Consider the following 19989-nt stretch of genomic DNA (forward strand, 5'->3'; position numbering starts at 1 on the left):
TATTTATTTTGTAAAGTTAAAATACACACAATCATCACATAATTTATTTATAGAATGTAAACCTAACACCTGTGTTTAACTACCTTATAATGAGTAAATTAACTTCCCGAAAAAATTGGCACGTTATATCAGTGGCTTTCAAGTATTTGTATAGCGTATTTATGGAGTATAACATAGCAATGTAACCTTTTTCATAGATTTAGAAACATCGTTTCAAGAATAGCGTGAACTCCAACGTGAAAATTGGCCTCAACCTTGACAAGTTATCCACAAACGTCAACAAATGATTCAAATGATGTGCTATAGAGTGAATACATATTATGCTACCGTACAAAAAATGTGACTAGAATTATCTTCCGACTGTTTTATCTAACACTTCAAATTAATTTACTCATTATAACAAGCGAACCCGAAGATTTCCCCTGTCCCTCCTCTCCCTTTTGTACTACCTCGAATCGCAAATTAATGAAGTGGACAAACGAGCCACATATTTCCTAAAACATGCAGGCATATTAATGAAATGGACAAAAATGAATCGCAAATTCTCTATCATGTCGTTTCACAGAACAAAATTTAGGTTACAATAGATCTTTAGTACTTCGCTCATTATTTTCATTGATCATTTCGGGGGTTTCTTCACTTTTGAAAGTCCAACCAGCAAAATCAGTCTCTGAAAACAAAGAGGAAGGAGTTGCTTTGTAGAATGCTAAGGGAACCTGCTTTACCCTCCGCGTTATCTGCAATCATGCAATGTGACACATGTAAGACAATGAGCAATAGGCACATTCTCTTCTTTCTCTTACAAGTCTCAAATAATATAAGCCCGTCATGAGAAGCAAAGAGAAAATAGAGCAATTATTATATCACCTCTGCTCCAAGGATTGTTGCATATGAACCACCACTAAAGTCACCGACATTAACTTCGCTTGTTTTGGCCCTCACTGTCAAATCATTCCCAAGAGACAAAGCAAACCTAAGAGCACAGGTAAAGTACAAACATTCAAGGTTAGTATGTCAAGATCCAGATACGACAGTTGAAATAAAAGTGGGGTAAAGGGAAAATAAAAATTATTAATAAAGTAAATAAGTTCAAAACATTTACCTTGAGACTGGAGGACAGTAGTGGTGAAGAATAGTGTCAATTTCCCAAAGAGAACTCCCTGCTCCATCAGATCTCATCAATAAAACCAGTATAGAAAACCAGGAAATATCATGTAACTCTTACCAAGAAAATAGTTGACTACTTGACTTCATTTCCTTAAATACTTATTAAACTAGGGGATTTAATGCAGAATATCATGTGCCCAGTGAAATTGATCCACCCCCATGATGCTCAAAAGTCAGACCTACTATGTATGTCAAAATTTATAAATTTAGACTAATAAAAGTAATATATAAATGTAGAAATTTATACAGGTCATGAAGTTCCGACTAACCCAGAATTTTTCCTGGTAAACCAAATATAAAATTATGGCAATAGAATTTTTAAGTGAGAAACATCATCCTCTGCTGACAATTCAAACCTGACATACCTTTTTAGATAGAGAGAAATGGAGGGGAGGGGAGGGGGAAAGGAGTTTTTTTTCAACTTTTCTTGTTTGGTTCAATTTAAGGGAGGCAAAAGGAGAGAAAAGTATCTCTTCAATTGTCGTTCTCCTCTAATATTGGGGGCTTTGGAGGAAAGGGGATGAGATTTAAAATTTTTCAAATATTTTGTCTAATAACCCTATTTATGTTTCGTAATTCAAAATTAAAATTTTTAAAACATCCCTCCACTCCTTGTAAACCAAACAGGATATCTAATTAAAATCCCCCTTTAACTAAACAAACCATAAAAGTTATGTACACTCACGATAATAGGAACCAGGAAAGGGGGACTATTTTGAAATCGGAATATATCATCAATCCAATGATGCAGAAAATTTAATCTTTGATTCATAATGTCATGCTTAATCTGTTTACTCTAGTATACAAATAAGAAACATTATGCGCTTTTGAATAGTGCGTGTGTTTTATTCTCTAGTATACAATCACGCAGTTTTCCAGCATTCGCAAGGTCTGATTTGGATAGACTGAAGTTAGATTGGAAAATAAATATCAAAGATACTTACTCATAGCAGCTGACTTCTTGGGATCTGTTTCAGTATTGTTAAAATGGTCAACGCCTGGTTTCTGGCAAGGTATGGCACTAGTCTTAACATTATCTGAGTTGGCAGTTGTTTCTTCATCTGTTCTATGGTCACTTTTCCCTTCGTCAACACCATCTTCCTGCTCATATATCAGAAATTATAAATCAAATCAAAATAGAAAGAAAGAAATATTTTTCAACACATTAACAGACATATCCTTACCAACTTCCAAGAGGAAGGAGATTTTCAAATTTGACATGATAAACACACCCTAAGAAAGTGATAAAAAAATGAAATTAAGGTTTCCAACTACTTTCTTGACATGTACAATTCCACTTTGCAATTCCATTCTAAATATGACATTAAGCAAACTGGCTACTGACTATTTTAAAGGTCCAATCCCCTAGGGAAACCCATTGCCGAATTATGACAGCGGAAGTAAAAGAAAACCCAAAAGCATTCATAGCTTCACCCTCAGGCAGTACCATTTTTTATAAAGTCTCTCTTCTTTCATAATCCTCTACATTTCTCTTATAATGTTCGATATAAGACCAACTCCAGATTCAATCACCTAGCCTTGCCAGATCATTCTTAACCAAGAATCCAGTGTCTAAGCTACTCATAAAAGAAAAAGAATTGAGCAAACAAAGACAGTGGCAACCATCTACTATACATACAACCAATCTGGAAGAAAAAAAGTTCATCAAAATATATGGTTGTCCAAGCCAAGCCAAAATTAATTTCAAATGATCATAAGTTATAGGCCACAGCTAACATTTTTCTTTTCCACATCTCACCCATTGCATGGTTAAGCTACAATCCAATCCACAAAGCTAACATAAGACAGCAGTTGAACAACCTCATTGAATGCAATAATAACTTGAAACAAACGGAAAAGTCAGTCCAGAACGTGACATATAGTCATATACTGTCTTTCAAATGAAGAAGCGGTCATATAATGAGCCCAACAGACTTCGATTTCAGTATCACTGCTCTACTCCTTTTCCCTAGCGCCCTAGTATTTTCATGTGATCCTCAAAAACTTCTTCAACTACTGTTTCTAAAACTGAACAGACTGGTTCAACTAGGAACAAGTTCAGTTAGACCGAAAAACTTATTCTACTCAACTAATGAAAACTGGTCCAAAGCCGGTTTGAATTAGTATTCTTTAAACTAAATGCTTTTTTTTTTTAACAAAAATCATTTTAAAGATAAATAAAAAAAACATTTAAAAAGGATAACACATAGGAATGAATTATTTTACCAATTATTACTAATTTTTATTTTACAAAACATAATTTAGTCACTCATTAATTGACAATTTTTTTATATCTTCCTTTCTTTAAATTTTATAGTATAGTAATTTGTGGTCTTCTTTTTTATTCTAGATTTAAATTTGTCATTGTCAATGGACACCACTGTATTTTGATCAAGCATAAACCTAAGTATTAAGATATATTTGATTTGGCCTTTAATTTGTACTTTAAATGTTAGGAAACTATAATTATGTTTTATTTTAATTTAGTGTTAAGAACCATCAAGTCTTAAATAAGTGTCTCCAGCTGTTCAATGATTAATTTGTTTTTATCAACCTGGTCTCTTACACTGAAGATGCAATCAAGAAACCAAAATTTAAAGTATTAGACAACAAATTCAGATGAAAGGAAGCTGTATTTACCCGGTGCACCAAACAGTTGACTGAAGGATGTCTACGCAAAATATTGTGAATCAGAGCCGTAATAACTAATGCCCCTGAAGGAGGAACTGAAAGCAACAACCTACTCAGTTTCTTTGCAAAGGAAGCAGCCAGGTAAGCTGGAAGAAGAGGTGACTTGAGGCAAGAATCAAGAAGCTGCAATTAGGAAGTTGCATATTGTTAGCAAGCAGCTCATGCATATGATTTGCATCGGACAAAACCTTTATAATCATTCACTTAATCTCTACAAATTACGCTTGCCAACTCACTTAATTTCCATCATAGAACTTTAATATCTCCTTCATACTTCTGAACAGAAAGCATTTTTTTATTCAAAATTCTACTTTGTCTATTTTTACCTGTCATAAGTAAAAATAATAATTAACAAAAAATTACCTGTAAAAACCTTGCTCGATGTTTTGCCATGAAGGTGGATGGAACTAAGAGGGCATATAGTTTTTCATAGAAATTTGGATATTCCAAGCCATACTGGGTCATTAGGACAAAAAGGCTGCTAAGAGCCATGACACTGACTACACCACCAACATCATATGACCTTGTTAAGAAATCACTGCACACAATAAAAAGTAACATGATGCCAGATTCAACTTCTTGTTATCATAATAAATTGCTAAAGCTAGTAGAGCAATAGATGCTTACCATAAGATGATGGGATTAGATAGATGAGGAATAACAGCCTGGTGAAGATTAACGAGAACCTGGAAATAAAAGTTATGCACATGTTAATGCTATTGAAAGGGTTAGAGACAAAATAAAGTAACGGAAGAGAGTACTGCTATAGTACCACGTTGGGGTGGGAGAAGTCAAAAAGGAATATAATGAATTTCGTATGTGGGGTACACACATAAGTATTCCTAGTTACAATGAAGAAGAAATACAATAATAATGAATAAAATCAATATCTAATACATTCCTATCATACTCAAGACTAAACATCTATAGCATGAAATTTGTATGATTGGACATTTGCAGTTGGCCCAATATCATATCTGGATAGGCCTTAGTACCATATTAGAAATGGACTGGTCCCAACTCACTTCCAAACGCTAACTCAAAAGAGGAGGATTACACAAGTCTGATAAGAGTATTCTAGTCACATTCTTGGTCAATGTGAGACATCTCAATACAACCGCCTCATGCCCAAGACTAAACATTCGCAACGAGCAACAAACTATGAAAACTACACAGGCTATGACACCACATACGAAAGGGCTGGGCCTACCTCAAATGCTAGCTCAAAGAAGAGTCTTATAAGGAGTATAAACCGTATTCCAAGCATATTTTGGACATCTTAACCTCAAATAATCAAGATAAGTCGCAAATAACAATATTCTATATGCTCCTAGTGCCCATCGTATATATGAAGTACTGAAGTAGACCTTCAATGAACTTGAAGAACGTATTGGGATAACAAAGACAAGCTATTATCAACCCAACCCATGGTTACAATTTAATTGGGTAGCTCATTTAACATTACCTAAGACAATAGCTGATTTAAGAATATTTTTCAATAGCTGATTTAAGAATCTTTTTCAATAGCTGATTTAAGAATCTTATCACAACCGAGGTGTTTGTAACCACAAGAATATATATGATCCGTAGATTAATAAAGGTTCTGAATGAAAAAATTAATGCCACAAACTGAATTAATCTGTTAATGTATGAACTGATGACTGGGACATTGATAGAAAGTTGGTATCATTACTAGAGATGCCATAATTTCCTCACAAATGACAAGATGTCCTCTGTCTTAACCTTCCTTGTTTATAGGCAACACGCATCATTTATTTGATCAACTAACCGAAAATGTTGTAACTGCCCAACTAATGTGTATCTATCAGACATTTAGCTAGCAGTGATTCAGAATCATGACCACTGTACTAAAATTGGAGAGTATTAGGAATAAGGAAACAGAGTACATACAAAAACTAGTGTTGTCAAAATAGGTTTGAATTCATAAGTCAACCCGACCCACCACAGGTTTGGACTGGGTTGAGTTGGAAAAATAATTTAAATTTTTATACGAGCAAATTTTGAGCCCGGTTCATTAAAAACCCAACTCACCCAGGGTAAACCCATGACCGGTTGGCTCACCAACTCTCATAACTTTGCTTTTTGTGTTTGTTTTGGAATATATTTGAAGTTTAAGATGATTTTGGATTGATTATATTTTTTTTATTTTGAATTGTCTCTGAAGTTTATTATCATTTTAGACTGAAATTTATTTAGAATTGAATTAGATTTTTATTTATTTTTCTGGAATTGAAAAAAAAACTTGTAATTAAGTGAGTCAGTAAACCAATCCGTTTAACCCACCAACCCATGGTGGACCGGGCCAGACCAGATTCAAATTTTTTCAACTTCCTAATAAGTGAGTCGGATTGGCTCGCTAAGTGATCAATCCGTGGTGGGTCGAACCAGGTGGCCCGTTTTGACAGTACTAGCCAAAACTATCTTAACAAAAAGTATCCTGAACTAAACCTCTATTGCTTAAAGAATTTTACCATCATGCCTATCAATAAATTAAGGTCCCAGTATTTAAATGGAAGGGAAACCAGAATTTCCAAGGGATGGCATATAAGTAAAAGCGTTACCACACCATTGTATTTATAAATCTTATGTTCATTGTTGTTAAAACTTTAATGTTAAGTGTAGGAACATAGGAGCCAACGACTTTAAACCCATTTTGGTCCTCATTGCAAGATTATCAGGTAAACATGCGAAATCAAGAGATCCACACTTCTCATGTCCCCAGAAAATTATTGGAGAATGGAACAAAAGATGAAAATTAGAGTTCTCTCCGAGGATTTCCCCTTTCACTGGCACAAACTATCAAATTCGTAGAATGCCCCTTATCAATCCAATTTCCCCTTCTAACAGTTGTCCTTTTTGAACTCTTGTTACATATCTAAACAATGAAACCATAGGAAGGTGAGAACAACAATCATTATTTGAATGCTTAAGTACTGGTTGTGATTTAAAGAAAGTTTTTCAGACACACATGTTTCATACTTCTAATAGGATCACACAATCCATGTCACAATCCCAACATTTGTGTTTCTTTCCACTTCTTCCCCTACATTGAATCTCATGACAACCTTGAGATATCTTAAATATGGAATTTATACCATGTTTCAGCAGCTATATTCAAATTTCAAAATCATTACTTTTACATTACCTCTTTGTAAACATCAAGTGGAAGTGGCAATCTAAGATATGCAATCCAAGCTTTTGTAAATTTTAACTTCATCTTCTTGGTAATTTTTTCTGCTGACAATACCTATATACGTGAAACATGAAAATAGACAGTAAAAAACAGTAGACAAACAATGACGAGTGCTTAAATGAGAAGGTTCTACAATATATAAAATCATAAAAATAAAAATAACAAAACTACTAGGAAATCGGAGGATACGTGATGCTCAATAATGAAAAAGGAAATAGAATGGGGAGTAACATTTAACTTGGCAAAGAGTATGGAATAATAACTTACATTTTTGTTAGGCTTCTTGGACTTCAGCAGCTTATCATCAACACTCGCATCTCCAGAATGCTGCTTTTGGTCACTTTCTATGGACAAAAAACCCAAATGAAAAATACAGGTACACTTTTATAGTTCCTTAATCGAAAAGGAAATAGCATTAACTTCAGAGTACTAAAGGAGAAGGGGCATGGAGGCACTAAATATTGTGATACATAGCTTTTTAAAAAAATGTCCAGAAAGTAAATGAGAACTCACCTGAGCTGCTCCACATTTCCAAATCAGATGTATTATTGCTTTGGAGAGGGGGAACGTGCGATATAGTATAGTACATATTGCGGATGAAACATTCCATTCTGAAAATAGTCCATTTTCAACTTATCATAAGAACAAGTTTTTTAAAGTAAAGTATTCATCTCCTATATAGCACTGAGTTGCAAAACTAAATACATTGCCTATATGCTATAGCATGTTGTAAGCATGGTTTACAACCAAGGAAAAAAGAAAACCATGGAAGTAGCTTCAAAGCAACTGTCATAGGTCTTACTAACTTTGAGCTCAATTGACTTTCATTGTTGCCATCTGCACTTGCAATTTTGTCATCTGACAGGGATAAGCAAACAAATTATCCAATGAACTAAAATTCAAATGGTGGGAAATCGAAAATATAATACACAAGTCTCCTGTTTGCAATTTCACACATTAAAACCTAGACGACTAAGACAAAAGAAAGGCTAGAAAAGCACCTGATTCATCTTTGCCTTCCAAAGTACTAGCGAGCTTTTTCAGACTTATAAATGTAAAATAGCTGCACCAAGTAACTTTATAATTCAGCAAACAAACAAAACTCCATAACCAACAACAATTATTCACTAAACACTCGCTCAGGTAAAAATCAACAAGAAAATCGTGTCAATGAATTAAGGACTAACAAATTCATCCCCATCACACAAACTACATAAATTCAGCCTTCCATAACAGGGGCTAAGAGCGAAACAATATATTCCATAAATCATAATAATATAAAAGAACCATGCTAAAAAACGTGAAATGAACGAATAGTTGGTGTAGAAAAACAATGTGAGCATAACAACCATACCGGACATCAATATATCTGAAATACTTCGACTCCAGAAGATCCACAACAAACGTAGCCGGACTAGTGGAGCGAACCTAATAGCACCAGTCCAAAACCAACAAAATCAGATCGAAACAACAACAGCAACAACATTTATCAACAAAATTGGCATGACGTACAATGCTAAGGAGAAGCTTGTGGTACAAAGCAGAGTGGAAGACGCCGCCATTGGCCACCTTCACGAACTCCATGAGCGTGTCCAGCACGAGTTCTTTGAGCGTCTCGTCGGACTGTGGCGAGGCAAGAATGTCGAGGAGTGACTTGAGGAACTCATCGAATTTTGAGCGGAGCCAGGTGAGGTAGATGAACTCGGACTGGTCAGCAGCGGAGGGAGCAGCCGCGGAGGTAGCGACGGCGGAGGAGGAAGGGAGCTTTGGTAGAAGAGGGAGGAAGAAAGAGTGGAGAGAGAGTAGGGATTCGAGGACATGGTGAGGAGGAGAAGAAGGGGAAAGGAATGTGAGAAGAAGAGGGAGGTTGTTGATGTGCGAGGCGGAGGAGAGAAGCTGGTTGCCTAGGGTTTTCAATTCTGCGACGCCGTATCTTCCTTTCTTCTTCTTCCTTGGAGGATCCACGCACGCCATGGTTCGGCGCAGAAGAGGAAGCGCGGCAGCACAAGGTTTAGTATTACTACTATTGACTATTGAGGGTTTGGGTTTTAGACAGAGGGAGTTAGTTAGTTTAATTTAATTGAATTTGTGTTTTTTAGGTTTTGTTTTCGGCCAATACCAGGTTCACTTCAACGGAGTAGGTCTATGAACAAGTAAATGTGAAAAAATTAATCATCAATAGATATATACAAACCAATCAATAAATAAAAAAAATATAGACTTCAATAATGTATAATTGATATTTACGTACCCAATAATTTTTTTCTAAAATTAGATATACAATAGAATAAATGATTTTATTTTAATTCCTTTTTAATTTTTACTGTTTATATATCAATTAAGTTAAAACATATATCACGTAATTTATATTGTTAATAAATTAACTTATTTTTGTTACATGTATCTATAATACACATATAAGATAAAAAAAAACATGTCAGTTGCCAAAAAAATATATATAAGTTAACAGATGAAAAGAGAAATTAAAAAAGAAATCTTAAAACCTAGTTAAAAAATAATATAATATTAGAATTAAAATACAAATAAATCTTTTTATGAACTTAAACTAAAATTTTATAGTCTATTAGATACACAATTTGAAAATAATTTATTAAACACACGAAAGGAAATAAGGGAATATATTGGAACATAAAACTTATTTAGATTGTATTATATTGACAAGTAATAAAAAAGTTTACTTGGTGATTCCATTCTCAAAAATTATGTCTTGGTCTCCCTTTTAAAAAGTATCAACTTTATTCACAGCAGTTAATTTAATATGTATTAATCAAGTTTATTCAGTTAATTTTTCATTGGTAGTGTTAATTGTATAATGATAATAAAAAAAGGAAAAAGGCAACACAATAACATCAAATTTAAATTATCATCTTCTTTATCTTTGCACACATTTATTCTATATTTGTTTCTCCCTTTCACCCACATATTTTATCAATTCCTTGGAGAATCTCATTCTTCTCATATTTTCTCTACAAAAGAGAACATGCATTAAGTTCAAAATTTTCAAGACTATTTCTCATTCAATACAATTAAAACTTATCTTCATTGTGTCAATGTAAAATTCAAGAAAGCAAAATAGCCATAAAAATCATAAATCTCAAGGATCTTGTTGTAGTCCCTTGCACCTATCTTGGTCCAAATTGAATTCTGAGGAGAAAAGTTTGTCTTTTTATTTGTTAAAAGTTATGTTATTTATTGGGTTTGAAAAGAAAAAGAAAGGGTTGGATTTAACTATGTGCATGTGACTGCAAAAGGGATTGTGCGGGTGACTTTAATAACACTCAATCTACTAGTGCTAGCTCGGAAGGAAGAAAAAGAAGAAAGGGAATGGTCTTGTCAATGTAGCGGTGCCTCAAGTCACATACAACATCAACAATATTGGAAATAGGTGAGGATAGTGGCAATTGTGACATTGCAACGTTATTTTGGGTTCTTGTAATGGTGTTTGGTGCTCGAAATTGTTGGCCAATATTTTAGTCCTTGAGCTCCAGTTATGCTTTGACGCCGAAGTGGTAGTGGAAGAGGTCCTTTTCGAACTTAATAAATTTTTTTAAAGCGTAATCCCCCATTTTCACATTAGAAAGCCCTAATGGATCATATATTGCAAATGTCTTTTGTCACATCACTACACTCTTTTGCCACATCACCACAAAAGAAAAATAAGGAAATGAATTTGATTGATGCACATTAAAAACTAACTATAGATAAAATTGATACTTTTTTTTAAAATGAGAACCAAATAGACACGCTACTTATGAACCATCCTAATAATTAATCCTAACAATTAAACCTAATAAAAATAAATAAGCTTTCTCACGTATCAACTTCAGAAAACTTTCAAAGAATATAATTTACCTTTTTAACTGTTTTTTGAAACTAAACTAATATTTTAATAATATTGAAAGTATTAGAATAAATTACACTTTTTTTTAATATGTTTATTAATTATATGTAAACTGTAACAAAACATATGAGAAAAATTGGGTAGAAAAATTGATGCGTACAAATGAAGATAATCAATAACAACCTCTTAGGCGTTAATATTATAATATTTAGGAAGAGGTAAAAGTAACTTAGTTAGCTTTTAAATAATTTTTACATGAAAATAATATTTAAATTATTAAAATTAAATTATATTTTTTACTATAATTTGTTCGTTATTAACTTGTTTATAGATGTATTGAAATATGAAGAGAAAAAAATCATCCTACTACATGTTTTATTTCTTTTTGATCAGGAAGATTATATATATATATATATATATATATATATATATAATATATTTATTATAGAATTTGTGATAATATATATTTTTTCAGTTAAATCAACAAATATACCTACATGTACATGTCACATCAAATAAAAAGAAATGAAATTATATTGAATGGAGTTAAGTATTGTTGCCGGTCAGAATCAAGTATAATAGTCGATACTCCAAGACTACTAGTTATTGAGAAAGATAAATATTTCAATTATTTATTGAATTATTATATGATAAATAGGATTAAAAGTAATTGTTTGGGATCACCTTACACTAGATGACATTGTTAGATGTGTACAATGTCATTTATGTTACAAACACACTAATATGCTCGTATGGGTTTAATGACCCATCATACTTGTCAAACGTCGACATCTTCCAATGGTTTGGCAGTGGAGCATAACCCCTATGGTGAAGGGGTGCGATCTTATCATATCCATGGTGGTCATCGCAGACGATTTATAGTTTCTATTGGCCTTGTCACTCCCTCCATGGACCATCTGCTATTATTCTACACAGGGTTGCTTAGTTGGCCTGGGTTGGGTTGGGTGTGATACCTTTGTTATTCATATGTTGTCTTATTGATGTGTTTTCCTCATGTAGAGCTTGTAGCTCTTTGTGCTATTCTTCATGTTTCTTCTTCATAAGACTAGGTGAGAGGTCCCTATTTCATCGATTACACCCTGTCAACACCACTTCATCGTGTGTTTTAGACAAAGTGCTAAGTGTTAAATTCTTACCACCACCCGAAAAAGTCAGAACTTTTTCGAACATTGATGAGAGTAAGCATTGTCGATACCATCGCAACCTGGGGCACAACATGTAGGAATGTACCATGTTGAAAGATAATAATGAAGAGCTTATCCAAGTCAGGCACTTAAAGAAGTTCATAGGTGCAAGGTGAAGCTCCCAACGTACTCGATAGGAGTCGCGAAGAGAGCAAAGATATAAGAGACCACAAAAACGACCACGTCCAAGATGCAATAATATGAAGAAGCCAAAATAATCCCTTAAGAGGCACGAACCACACAATACATGGTGGTTTGTCAAGGTGGTCACACTTCTTCAACTCAGAAGCAACACATTCGAGTGTTGCAATCAACATGGTGCAAAGACCCTGAAGAAGCATGCCAACTTTAACCTTTAAGGACTTCGATTTTAAAGCTCTTGATTCTAACTAGGGCAACCCCATGGTCATATTGGTTGAATTAGCCAATTTATGTGTGAAAAGACCCACATTAACCAAGAAAGCTCAATCAACATCTTGTATAAGAAAACTTTCTTCACGTTGGACATCTTTGAGGAGTTTATTGTACCACATATTTCTTCTTTTCAAGAGAGAGAGTCGACAAGAGATGCTATATAGACCTTCGTACAAGGATTGTAGACGAAGAATAAAATAACAGAGTTATCAGAGTGCAATATTGGTTGGTGGAGGCAAATGTGTTGTTATGACGATCGTGCTTGAATTCTTTAAGAATGATCGTCTCCACCCACACCTAACCATGAAATTCCCCTCGGGTAGAGAGGACAAAGTGATTATACATGTGGATAAGGAAAATGACAAGGGCATACAACATGATTGAAAGTCAACCCCTTCAACCTTCCTCAGAATAAGAAAAGATTTGGACCACCGATTGAATATTGTCGATCGGTTTGAACCGAAAGAAGAAACAGTTAAGTGAAGGCTAAGATGCCTCGACCTATGCACTAAGGTTGGTAGTGGGTTAACCAAAGAATAATGTTATCTCATAACCAAGGTGTTGGAAAGAAACAAGGATCTGATTGCGTAGACGTCATCAGATATACTCAGAATACATCTAGGTGTCATGTCTCATAAATTATCGATCTGTAGGGTCACTTGGTCTGTGGCACAAAGAAAAAAAAGGTTAGGGAAAGAAAAAAAGAAAAGTCACTAAAGCAAAAGAGAAGACAATGATCTAAGCTAGATTTATCAAAGAAATTAAGTACACCACATGGCTGACAAACCTCGTGCTAGTGAAAAAAATCAAACAGTCAAGGAAGCAATACTGATGGAGGAAAACAAACTGGAACTCAAGGAAGCATGATTAAACAAGAAAGAATGAATTTTAGACAATTATTAACTTCAAAGGCTCTAAAATCACATTAGGGCTACAAACATGAAAAAAAAGGCTCACTTGTACGGTTATATTGCCAATGACCACCCCGAACAACCAGAAAATCACCATTGGGCACTAAGCTGACTCGTTGAGTAACATTGTGTTCGTTTGGGTGAATGGTACTGTTTATGCGTATTGGAAAAGACACATTTGTGAATGAACATGTGTTCGTTTTGGTAATGTAAAAGCGAGTGAGAACCATATTTGAGGAATGCATAAGATTTCTTTATCCTACCACAAAACTCGAATTTGCATGGATTTAAGAGAAAATGTCAAAATATCTCTCGAATGTAATCGATTCCAATACATGACACACAAGAAAAGGAAAATGTATTTTGCTTCACAACCAGGTGTATTCGGTTCCAACTAAGAATGGAGAAACTTTATTCAATTCCAAATAAAGGGTATTCAATTACAATATCTCCTATTGGATTCCACAAGCTATGTATTCGGTTTTAGTTGCAGGTATATATTTTTTCTGTTAGTATCATTAATAATAATAATAATAATAATTAATAACAATAATAATAATAATAATAATAATAATAAAATATATAACTTCGTGGGAAAGAATCTTATATTCAATTATTGTAAATTGTTCTTCCTCAGTACACCTCAACGCAAAGGATAACACTCTTATCCAACTTCTTCCTCTCATCTAAAAAAACATGTTGAAGTTTTATATGCTTTCCCTTGTGAATCAACTTTCCAGTTCAATCTTCACCTTCATGCTCTACCCTTACAAAACTCAGAGTTCATATTCAATTCTTTAACAAAGTTTTTCATGATGCAAAATGGGAAATGCAACAATATTTTTTTAAAGGGTTTGAATGTTAAAAAAATTGCATTATTATGCGAAATTTATCTTGTAATTGATTCATTTGACAATTTTATTGAAACTCCTAACCTTTATAAAAATTTATTTACTAATTTTCTGTCGATGAAAAAGTGATTGGAGATTTAGTGAAATTAATTTGTGGAAAAAAAATATAATTATAGAAATTAATGATAAAATTTGTCACAATAATAAAATGATAAACTACAAAATTATTAAATAACATGTATTAACAAAAACATGATAACAATCACATAATTCAACTAAAAGAATAAGCAAATTTAATTGAAAACTATAATTTTTTAAAATATTCAATAAATCACAACTAATTATTAGATACTTAACTAAATATATCCAAATTTATTAACAGAAAACTTAATAAAAGTTAAAAATTAATATGTATGTCTATTTATTTTTATGACGAATGTAAAATATTAAATTAAAATAATAAATATTATTACAAACCACACAAAAGATTCTGTAGACTTTCAATTGTCAATTATCCTAAAATTTAAATAAAAAATGAAAAGGAGTTAAAAATTGGGATAGTCTTCCTAGAAGACCTCTTCCGAAAGAAGAACGAACCAAAAGACAAGAGGTACCTTCAAATATTTCTGCGAACAAGCACATTCTGCCACGTCATCGATCCGAGTGACCTTCCGCAAATATATCTTAAGCCGTCGGATAGCCATCCTTTGTTTATTCCTAGCCGTCCATTTTCACGAAAAGATGAACAAAGGATAGTTGTAACAGAGGGATGAAATTTTTTTCTTTATCTTTTTAATTAAATTTCTTTCCAATTTTTAATTTATTTATGCTCCTTTAAATTCAATCCTCAGATCCTTGCTAGAGTCATCCGTATCATACTCTTCACTTTCCTTAAATTTTTTTAACCTTCCTCTATTAAAGTTTCCAGATTTTTGGTGGGGTTCGTTGAGGGTACTGTGCAAGCTTTTCAGCGTCTTCACAGCCTGCAACTTCGATGGCCACTGAAGAGGTTAATAAACCTCAGTCACTTCCTCCATACCCCGAGGTAATTTTACACCAAAATCCAGCTTCTAATTTTGAGTTTTTTCTTTCCATAATGAAAATTTCGAACATATTTCCTACCAAAGCTGTAGATTTCTCACTGATCTAACTGATCTATACATTTTCACCAACTTGGGTTTCTTGTTTTGCCCACCCTGCTCGATTTTTAGCACTTGTTGAGATTTTCGAGGAACTTAAGAAACCGGGAAAGAAAAAAATGGTTTTAATTTATTTGGCCTGTTATGATTGTTTTGTATTCGTGCAAACTCAGGACGCGCGAGTCGTGATTTTCCGATAGAGACTTCGTTTTTTGAGAAACTTCTATTTTGTTAACTTTGGGTGGTGTTGATGTAGCTGATACTGAAAGCGATTGAAGCTCTGAGTGAACCAAGTGGATCCAGCAAATCAGCAATATCAAAGTACATAGAAGCGATCTATGGTGAGTTGACAGACTCAACCGTTTTGGGTAATGAACTGAACAAGATGAAAGAGAGTGGAGAGCTTGTGTTCAATAAGAACAACTACATGAAAGCTGACCCAAGTGCCCCACCAAAGAGGGGCCGTGGAAGACCACCAAAGCCAAAGGCCCCTGTGCCACCAGGCACCGTCGTCTCCCCTCCGCGACCAAGGGGTCGTCCCCCAAAGGACCCAAACGCGCCTCCGAAGTCTCCAAAGCCAAAGCCCACCCCTGGAAGTGGCAGGCCAAGGGGGAGGCCAAAGAAGATTCCTCGGTCTCCGACGGCGGCGTATCCGGCCGCCGTATCCAGCGGAAGGCCCAGGGGTAGGCCTCCAAAGGTGAAGCCTCAGTTGACAGAAGTGAGCGTTGAGTCATAGATTTGTTTCTTTATTTGGGTGCCGAATGTAGTGTTCCTACTCTTTATAAGTGGTCGGTGTGAGTTTAGATTCTGTGTTGATGTAATTTCGTTGTAAAATTATGTAGTGGTAGCTGACTTACTAAGAGGCTTTCGTGTTTGTCTTCCCTCCCGATCATCGAAAGAGAACAGTATCTTGTGCTAATTCTGGCGTTCTAACTTGTGAACCCATGATGTAGAAAAAAGGTTGCTGTTTGAGAATTAATGTGGTTATTTATCTGGGTAGATCCGTGCCATAATACATTTAAAGGGAATCGGACAACGTAGCAGGACCCTAGAGACTGAAAAAGGAGAGTCTGGTAGTGATGATGTAATAAATTTGACCGTGTTTGATATATGGACATGAACCTATGGAGGAACCTCGTACGACACAATCTGTTTTCCCATGTTTCTGTGGATAAGACATCTCCAGCGTGGTGTGAAGTCGTTGTTGTTTCCTTGAAGGGGGAAATAAGACGGTCTGGTTTGACCGGCAAGCCTAGTGCCTGTATTATCTTTCCATCATCTTAACTGTGAGGGTGACATAAATTGGTAATGTCAGCAATGTAATTATCTGCTTAGTCACGTTTTGGGATTAAAACTTGGGGTCATGAAATCTTATGGACATTGAAGCTTTGGAATCTCCTTCATTGGTTTGTGTCTAGCATCTTGGATGTGACGTCGTTTAACCTCGCGATGTTGTATAAATTACTGTCTCCTGATTATTGAATTATGAGACCATATGTTATGTGTCATCCATGTATTTGATGTCCAGTATGTTTGTTCAATTGTAATAATCTTCAATCCCAGAAAAAAATTATTTGGGAGTTTTAAACAAAAATGATTTATTAGATGATATGTGTGATCGATAAGTATCGTTTACCTATTTACTTAAAAGAGAACTAATGCCACTTTTCTATAGCTTTACTAATTTATTGGATAATTACTTATAATTAAAATGTATTGGTAACATTTGAAAAGTCAAGTCCCTCTTAATGATTTTAAATAACGTGTTTGGTAATGAAACCAAATTACTCATGAAGACATGTTTACTCAAATTTATGCATTTAACAAATTTATCATATTTTTCTCGAAGTTATCATATTTGTATTTAATTTATTGAAGTTGTGTTTGTTTTTGAAGAGGAATTTATGGGGAGAAAGATCAAAATTATATTATTTAGATTGAAAAAAATAATAAAAAATGAAGAAAAATAACAATTTTTTAATAAAATTTAGTAATTTTGATTGATTATAAAATATTTTAATTGATAAATTAAGTGATTATCAATTTTTATCCTAAAATTTAATAAAGTATTTGTTTATTCTAAGATTCTCCTTTCTTTCGTGACAAAAAAATTATGTTTTAAATGTAACATTGAAGTTAAGTTATGTCATGAAAATCAAGATTTCAAATCTTTTAAAATATATGAAGCATTGCCATCTACAAAACATTTCAATAGTTCTTTGATTGATCCTCCAACAAAATCAATTTTATCTTCATTATCAGTATTGTTTTCTTGAAATGATTCCAAATATTGTAATTTCTCCCATCAAACGGTGACAAAACAAAAACAAATGTAAAACTTTCAGTGAGATGAAGATGATTTAGTGAGACAAAACTTAAAATAAAATAGTTGAAAAGTTAAAAAGAATAATAAATTTTGACTTGTAATCATTAAAATGTTATTACATCAATACAAAAATTATCCAACTTATATATACTCATGCATCTTTCTTTAAGAGAAAAGGTAAAGTAGTTAATTAGCATATAACTAACTATATTTAGTACTATTACAATGTCCATTCCTACTTTATCGTCATCGTTTACTACTTATTTCTAGCTAGTGCTTATTATATGTTGTTATCACGTTCTACGACTAACTACTTATTACAAGTATTTATAGAATACTCCAAAGTTTACTATTTTACTTTCCAACTATATAATTACTCACTTAATTATAGCTATTTTCAATGAAAAATAAATTAGATAATTATAGGATTAAAATTATAGATTATTTGTTATCTGATTGGATGAAGATATTATAATTTGATCTTATTGTTAGTTAATGTGAGACTTCCAACACAACATAATGTCCATATAAATCTTGCTAGGATAGACTATAACGAAGTGAAATTTAAACATAACTCAAACTCAACCCTATAAAATCGACTTGTAAGTTGAAATTTGCATATACTTATATATTATAAATTGACTTTATCTCTAGTCGATGTGGGACTTCCAACACACCCTAGATATAGACATCTTGAGCGTGAAAGTATAATTAATGGGTGGTCCGATGGTGGCCGATAACGAGTGGAACAGAATGCTCAGATAGATTTCATTAGAAAAAACTCAAACCATAAGTCTGATATCATATTAAGAAGTTCCCACAAAACTAGCGTGTAAGATCTTATACCAATTTCACACCCATCGAAAACCAAGTACGAGAAATATGAGTTTTTATAATTAGAATGGGTAATCAAATCTATACCTACGTTTTATTCTTAATTATATAAGTAATTAAATCTAAGTAAAATTTAATGGTAAAATTTTAAAAAATAGTACTGGAACTAATGTTCATATTAAGGGTGACGATGCCTATTTTGGTCCTATGGCAGTTGGAACATAGTAAATATTTTGAGTTTTTATTAACTAATATTCGTAATTGAATAAATTAAAATAATAACTATTTTTATATTTTAAGTTATTTTATTGTAATTAATAATTAAAATTAAAATTATGAGGCTTAATAATTTAAGCTATAATTTTATTGTATACTTATATTTTTCAAGTAATACATAAAAATTTATTTATTTTTAAATATTATTTATTTTAATTTGTATTAAAATATAGGTCAAATTCCATCTTTACTCTTACAATTTAATGAGGGTTACTCCTTACACCACCCCACATTACTCCCTGCATCACCACATTTTTTTTAAATTTTAAAACTATCTTTTATATTTTAAAATATCCTACACCCCACCTCTTTTCTTAAACGAATGTCGACATTCGTTGAAAAAAAAATTCTTCAACGGATGTGCCACATCCGTTGAGGTTTTTCTTCTTCTAATTTTTAGTTTTTTAATTTATTATATTTTAAATTAATATATAAATATTATTTAATTTTTTAAATTTATTACTTAATTATTTATAAATTAATTTTATTTTATTTAATAAAATAATTATTATTAATTTAATTTATGTATTATTATTTAAATAATAAATAAAATATTTTTTATAAATCTATTAAAACGGATGTTTGTTGAAGGTTTTTTTTTAGTTTTTAATTTTTTAATTTATTTTATTTTAAATTAATATATAAATATTATTTAATTTTTTAAAAATTATTACATAATTATTTATAAATTAATTTAATTTAATAAAATAATTATTATTAATTTAATTTATGTATTATTATTTAAATAATAATTAAAATATTTTTTAAGAATTTATTGAAACGGATGTGGTGATATCCGTTGAAGTTTTTTTTTCTTTTAATTTTTAATTTTTTAATTTATTGTATTTTAAATTAATATATAAATATTATTTAATTTTTTTAAAATTATTACTTAATATTTTTAAATTAATATTATTTATTTAATAAAATAATTATCATTAATTTAATTTATGTATTATTATTTAAATAATAATTAAAATATTTTTTAAAAATCTATTAAACGGATGTGGTCACATTCGTTGAAAGCGTTGAAGGCGAAACGAATGTTGACATCCATTTTATAGCAAGAGCAAATTATATATGAGATGGTGCATGAAAT

General features: G+C 32.5%; 2 protein-coding genes across 2 annotated transcripts; one reads left to right on the forward strand and one right to left on the reverse strand.

The window, feature by feature from the left end:
- Positions 1-490: 490 nt before the first annotated feature.
- Positions 491-9151, reverse strand: LOC108338655 (protein NUCLEOLAR COMPLEX ASSOCIATED 4). The gene is made up of 14 exons (XM_017575674.2): positions 8585-9151; positions 8427-8500; positions 8074-8135; positions 7879-7930; positions 7586-7683; positions 7340-7416; positions 7025-7126; positions 4486-4544; positions 4222-4396; positions 3808-3981; positions 2112-2268; positions 1103-1160; positions 868-973; positions 491-737 (listed from the first exon to the last, which is right to left on the reverse strand). Exons 1-14 carry the CDS (start codon positions 9044-9046, stop codon positions 579-581), a joined length of 1815 nt encoding a protein of 604 aa, XP_017431163.1. The 5' UTR covers positions 9047-9151; the 3' UTR covers positions 491-578.
- A 5933-nt stretch (positions 9152-15084) lies between these two features.
- LOC108336333 (HMG-Y-related protein A) lies at positions 15085-16453 on the forward strand. Its single transcript, XM_017572747.2, has 2 exons — positions 15085-15360; positions 15711-16453. The coding sequence occupies exons 1-2, from the start codon at positions 15310-15312 to the stop codon at positions 16188-16190; spliced, it is 531 nt and encodes a 176-aa protein (XP_017428236.1). The 5' UTR covers positions 15085-15309; the 3' UTR covers positions 16191-16453.
- The last annotated feature ends 3536 nt before the right edge of the window (positions 16454-19989 follow it).

Source organism: Vigna angularis, chromosome 7, assembly GCF_016808095.1.
Source record: "Vigna angularis cultivar LongXiaoDou No.4 chromosome 7, ASM1680809v1, whole genome shotgun sequence".
Classification (NCBI taxonomy): Eukaryota; Viridiplantae; Streptophyta; class Magnoliopsida; order Fabales; family Fabaceae; genus Vigna; species Vigna angularis.

What these genes read in the sequence shown, in the direction of transcription:
- LOC108336333 (XM_017572747.2), top strand. Translation starts at nt 15,310, where the DNA reads ATGGCCACTGAAGAGGTTAATAAACCTCAGTCACTTCCTCCATACCCC. An exon ending in CACTTCCTCCATACCCCGAG is followed by an intron (nt 15,361 to 15,710) that starts GTAATTTTACAC and finishes GTGTTGATGTAG; the next exon opens with CTGATACTGAAAGCGATTGA.
- LOC108338655 (XM_017575674.2), bottom strand. Translation starts at nt 9,046, where the DNA reads ATGGCGTGCGTGGATCCTCCAAGGAAGAAGAAGAAAGGAAGATACGGC. An exon ending in ACAAGCTTCTCCTTAGCATT is followed by an intron (nt 8,501 to 8,584) that starts GTACGTCATGCC and finishes TGGTGCTATTAG; the next exon opens with GTTCGCTCCACTAGTCCGGC. An exon ending in TTCAGATATATTGATGTCCG is followed by an intron (nt 8,136 to 8,426) that starts GTATGGTTGTTA and finishes TACTTGGTGCAG; the next exon opens with CTATTTTACATTTATAAGTC.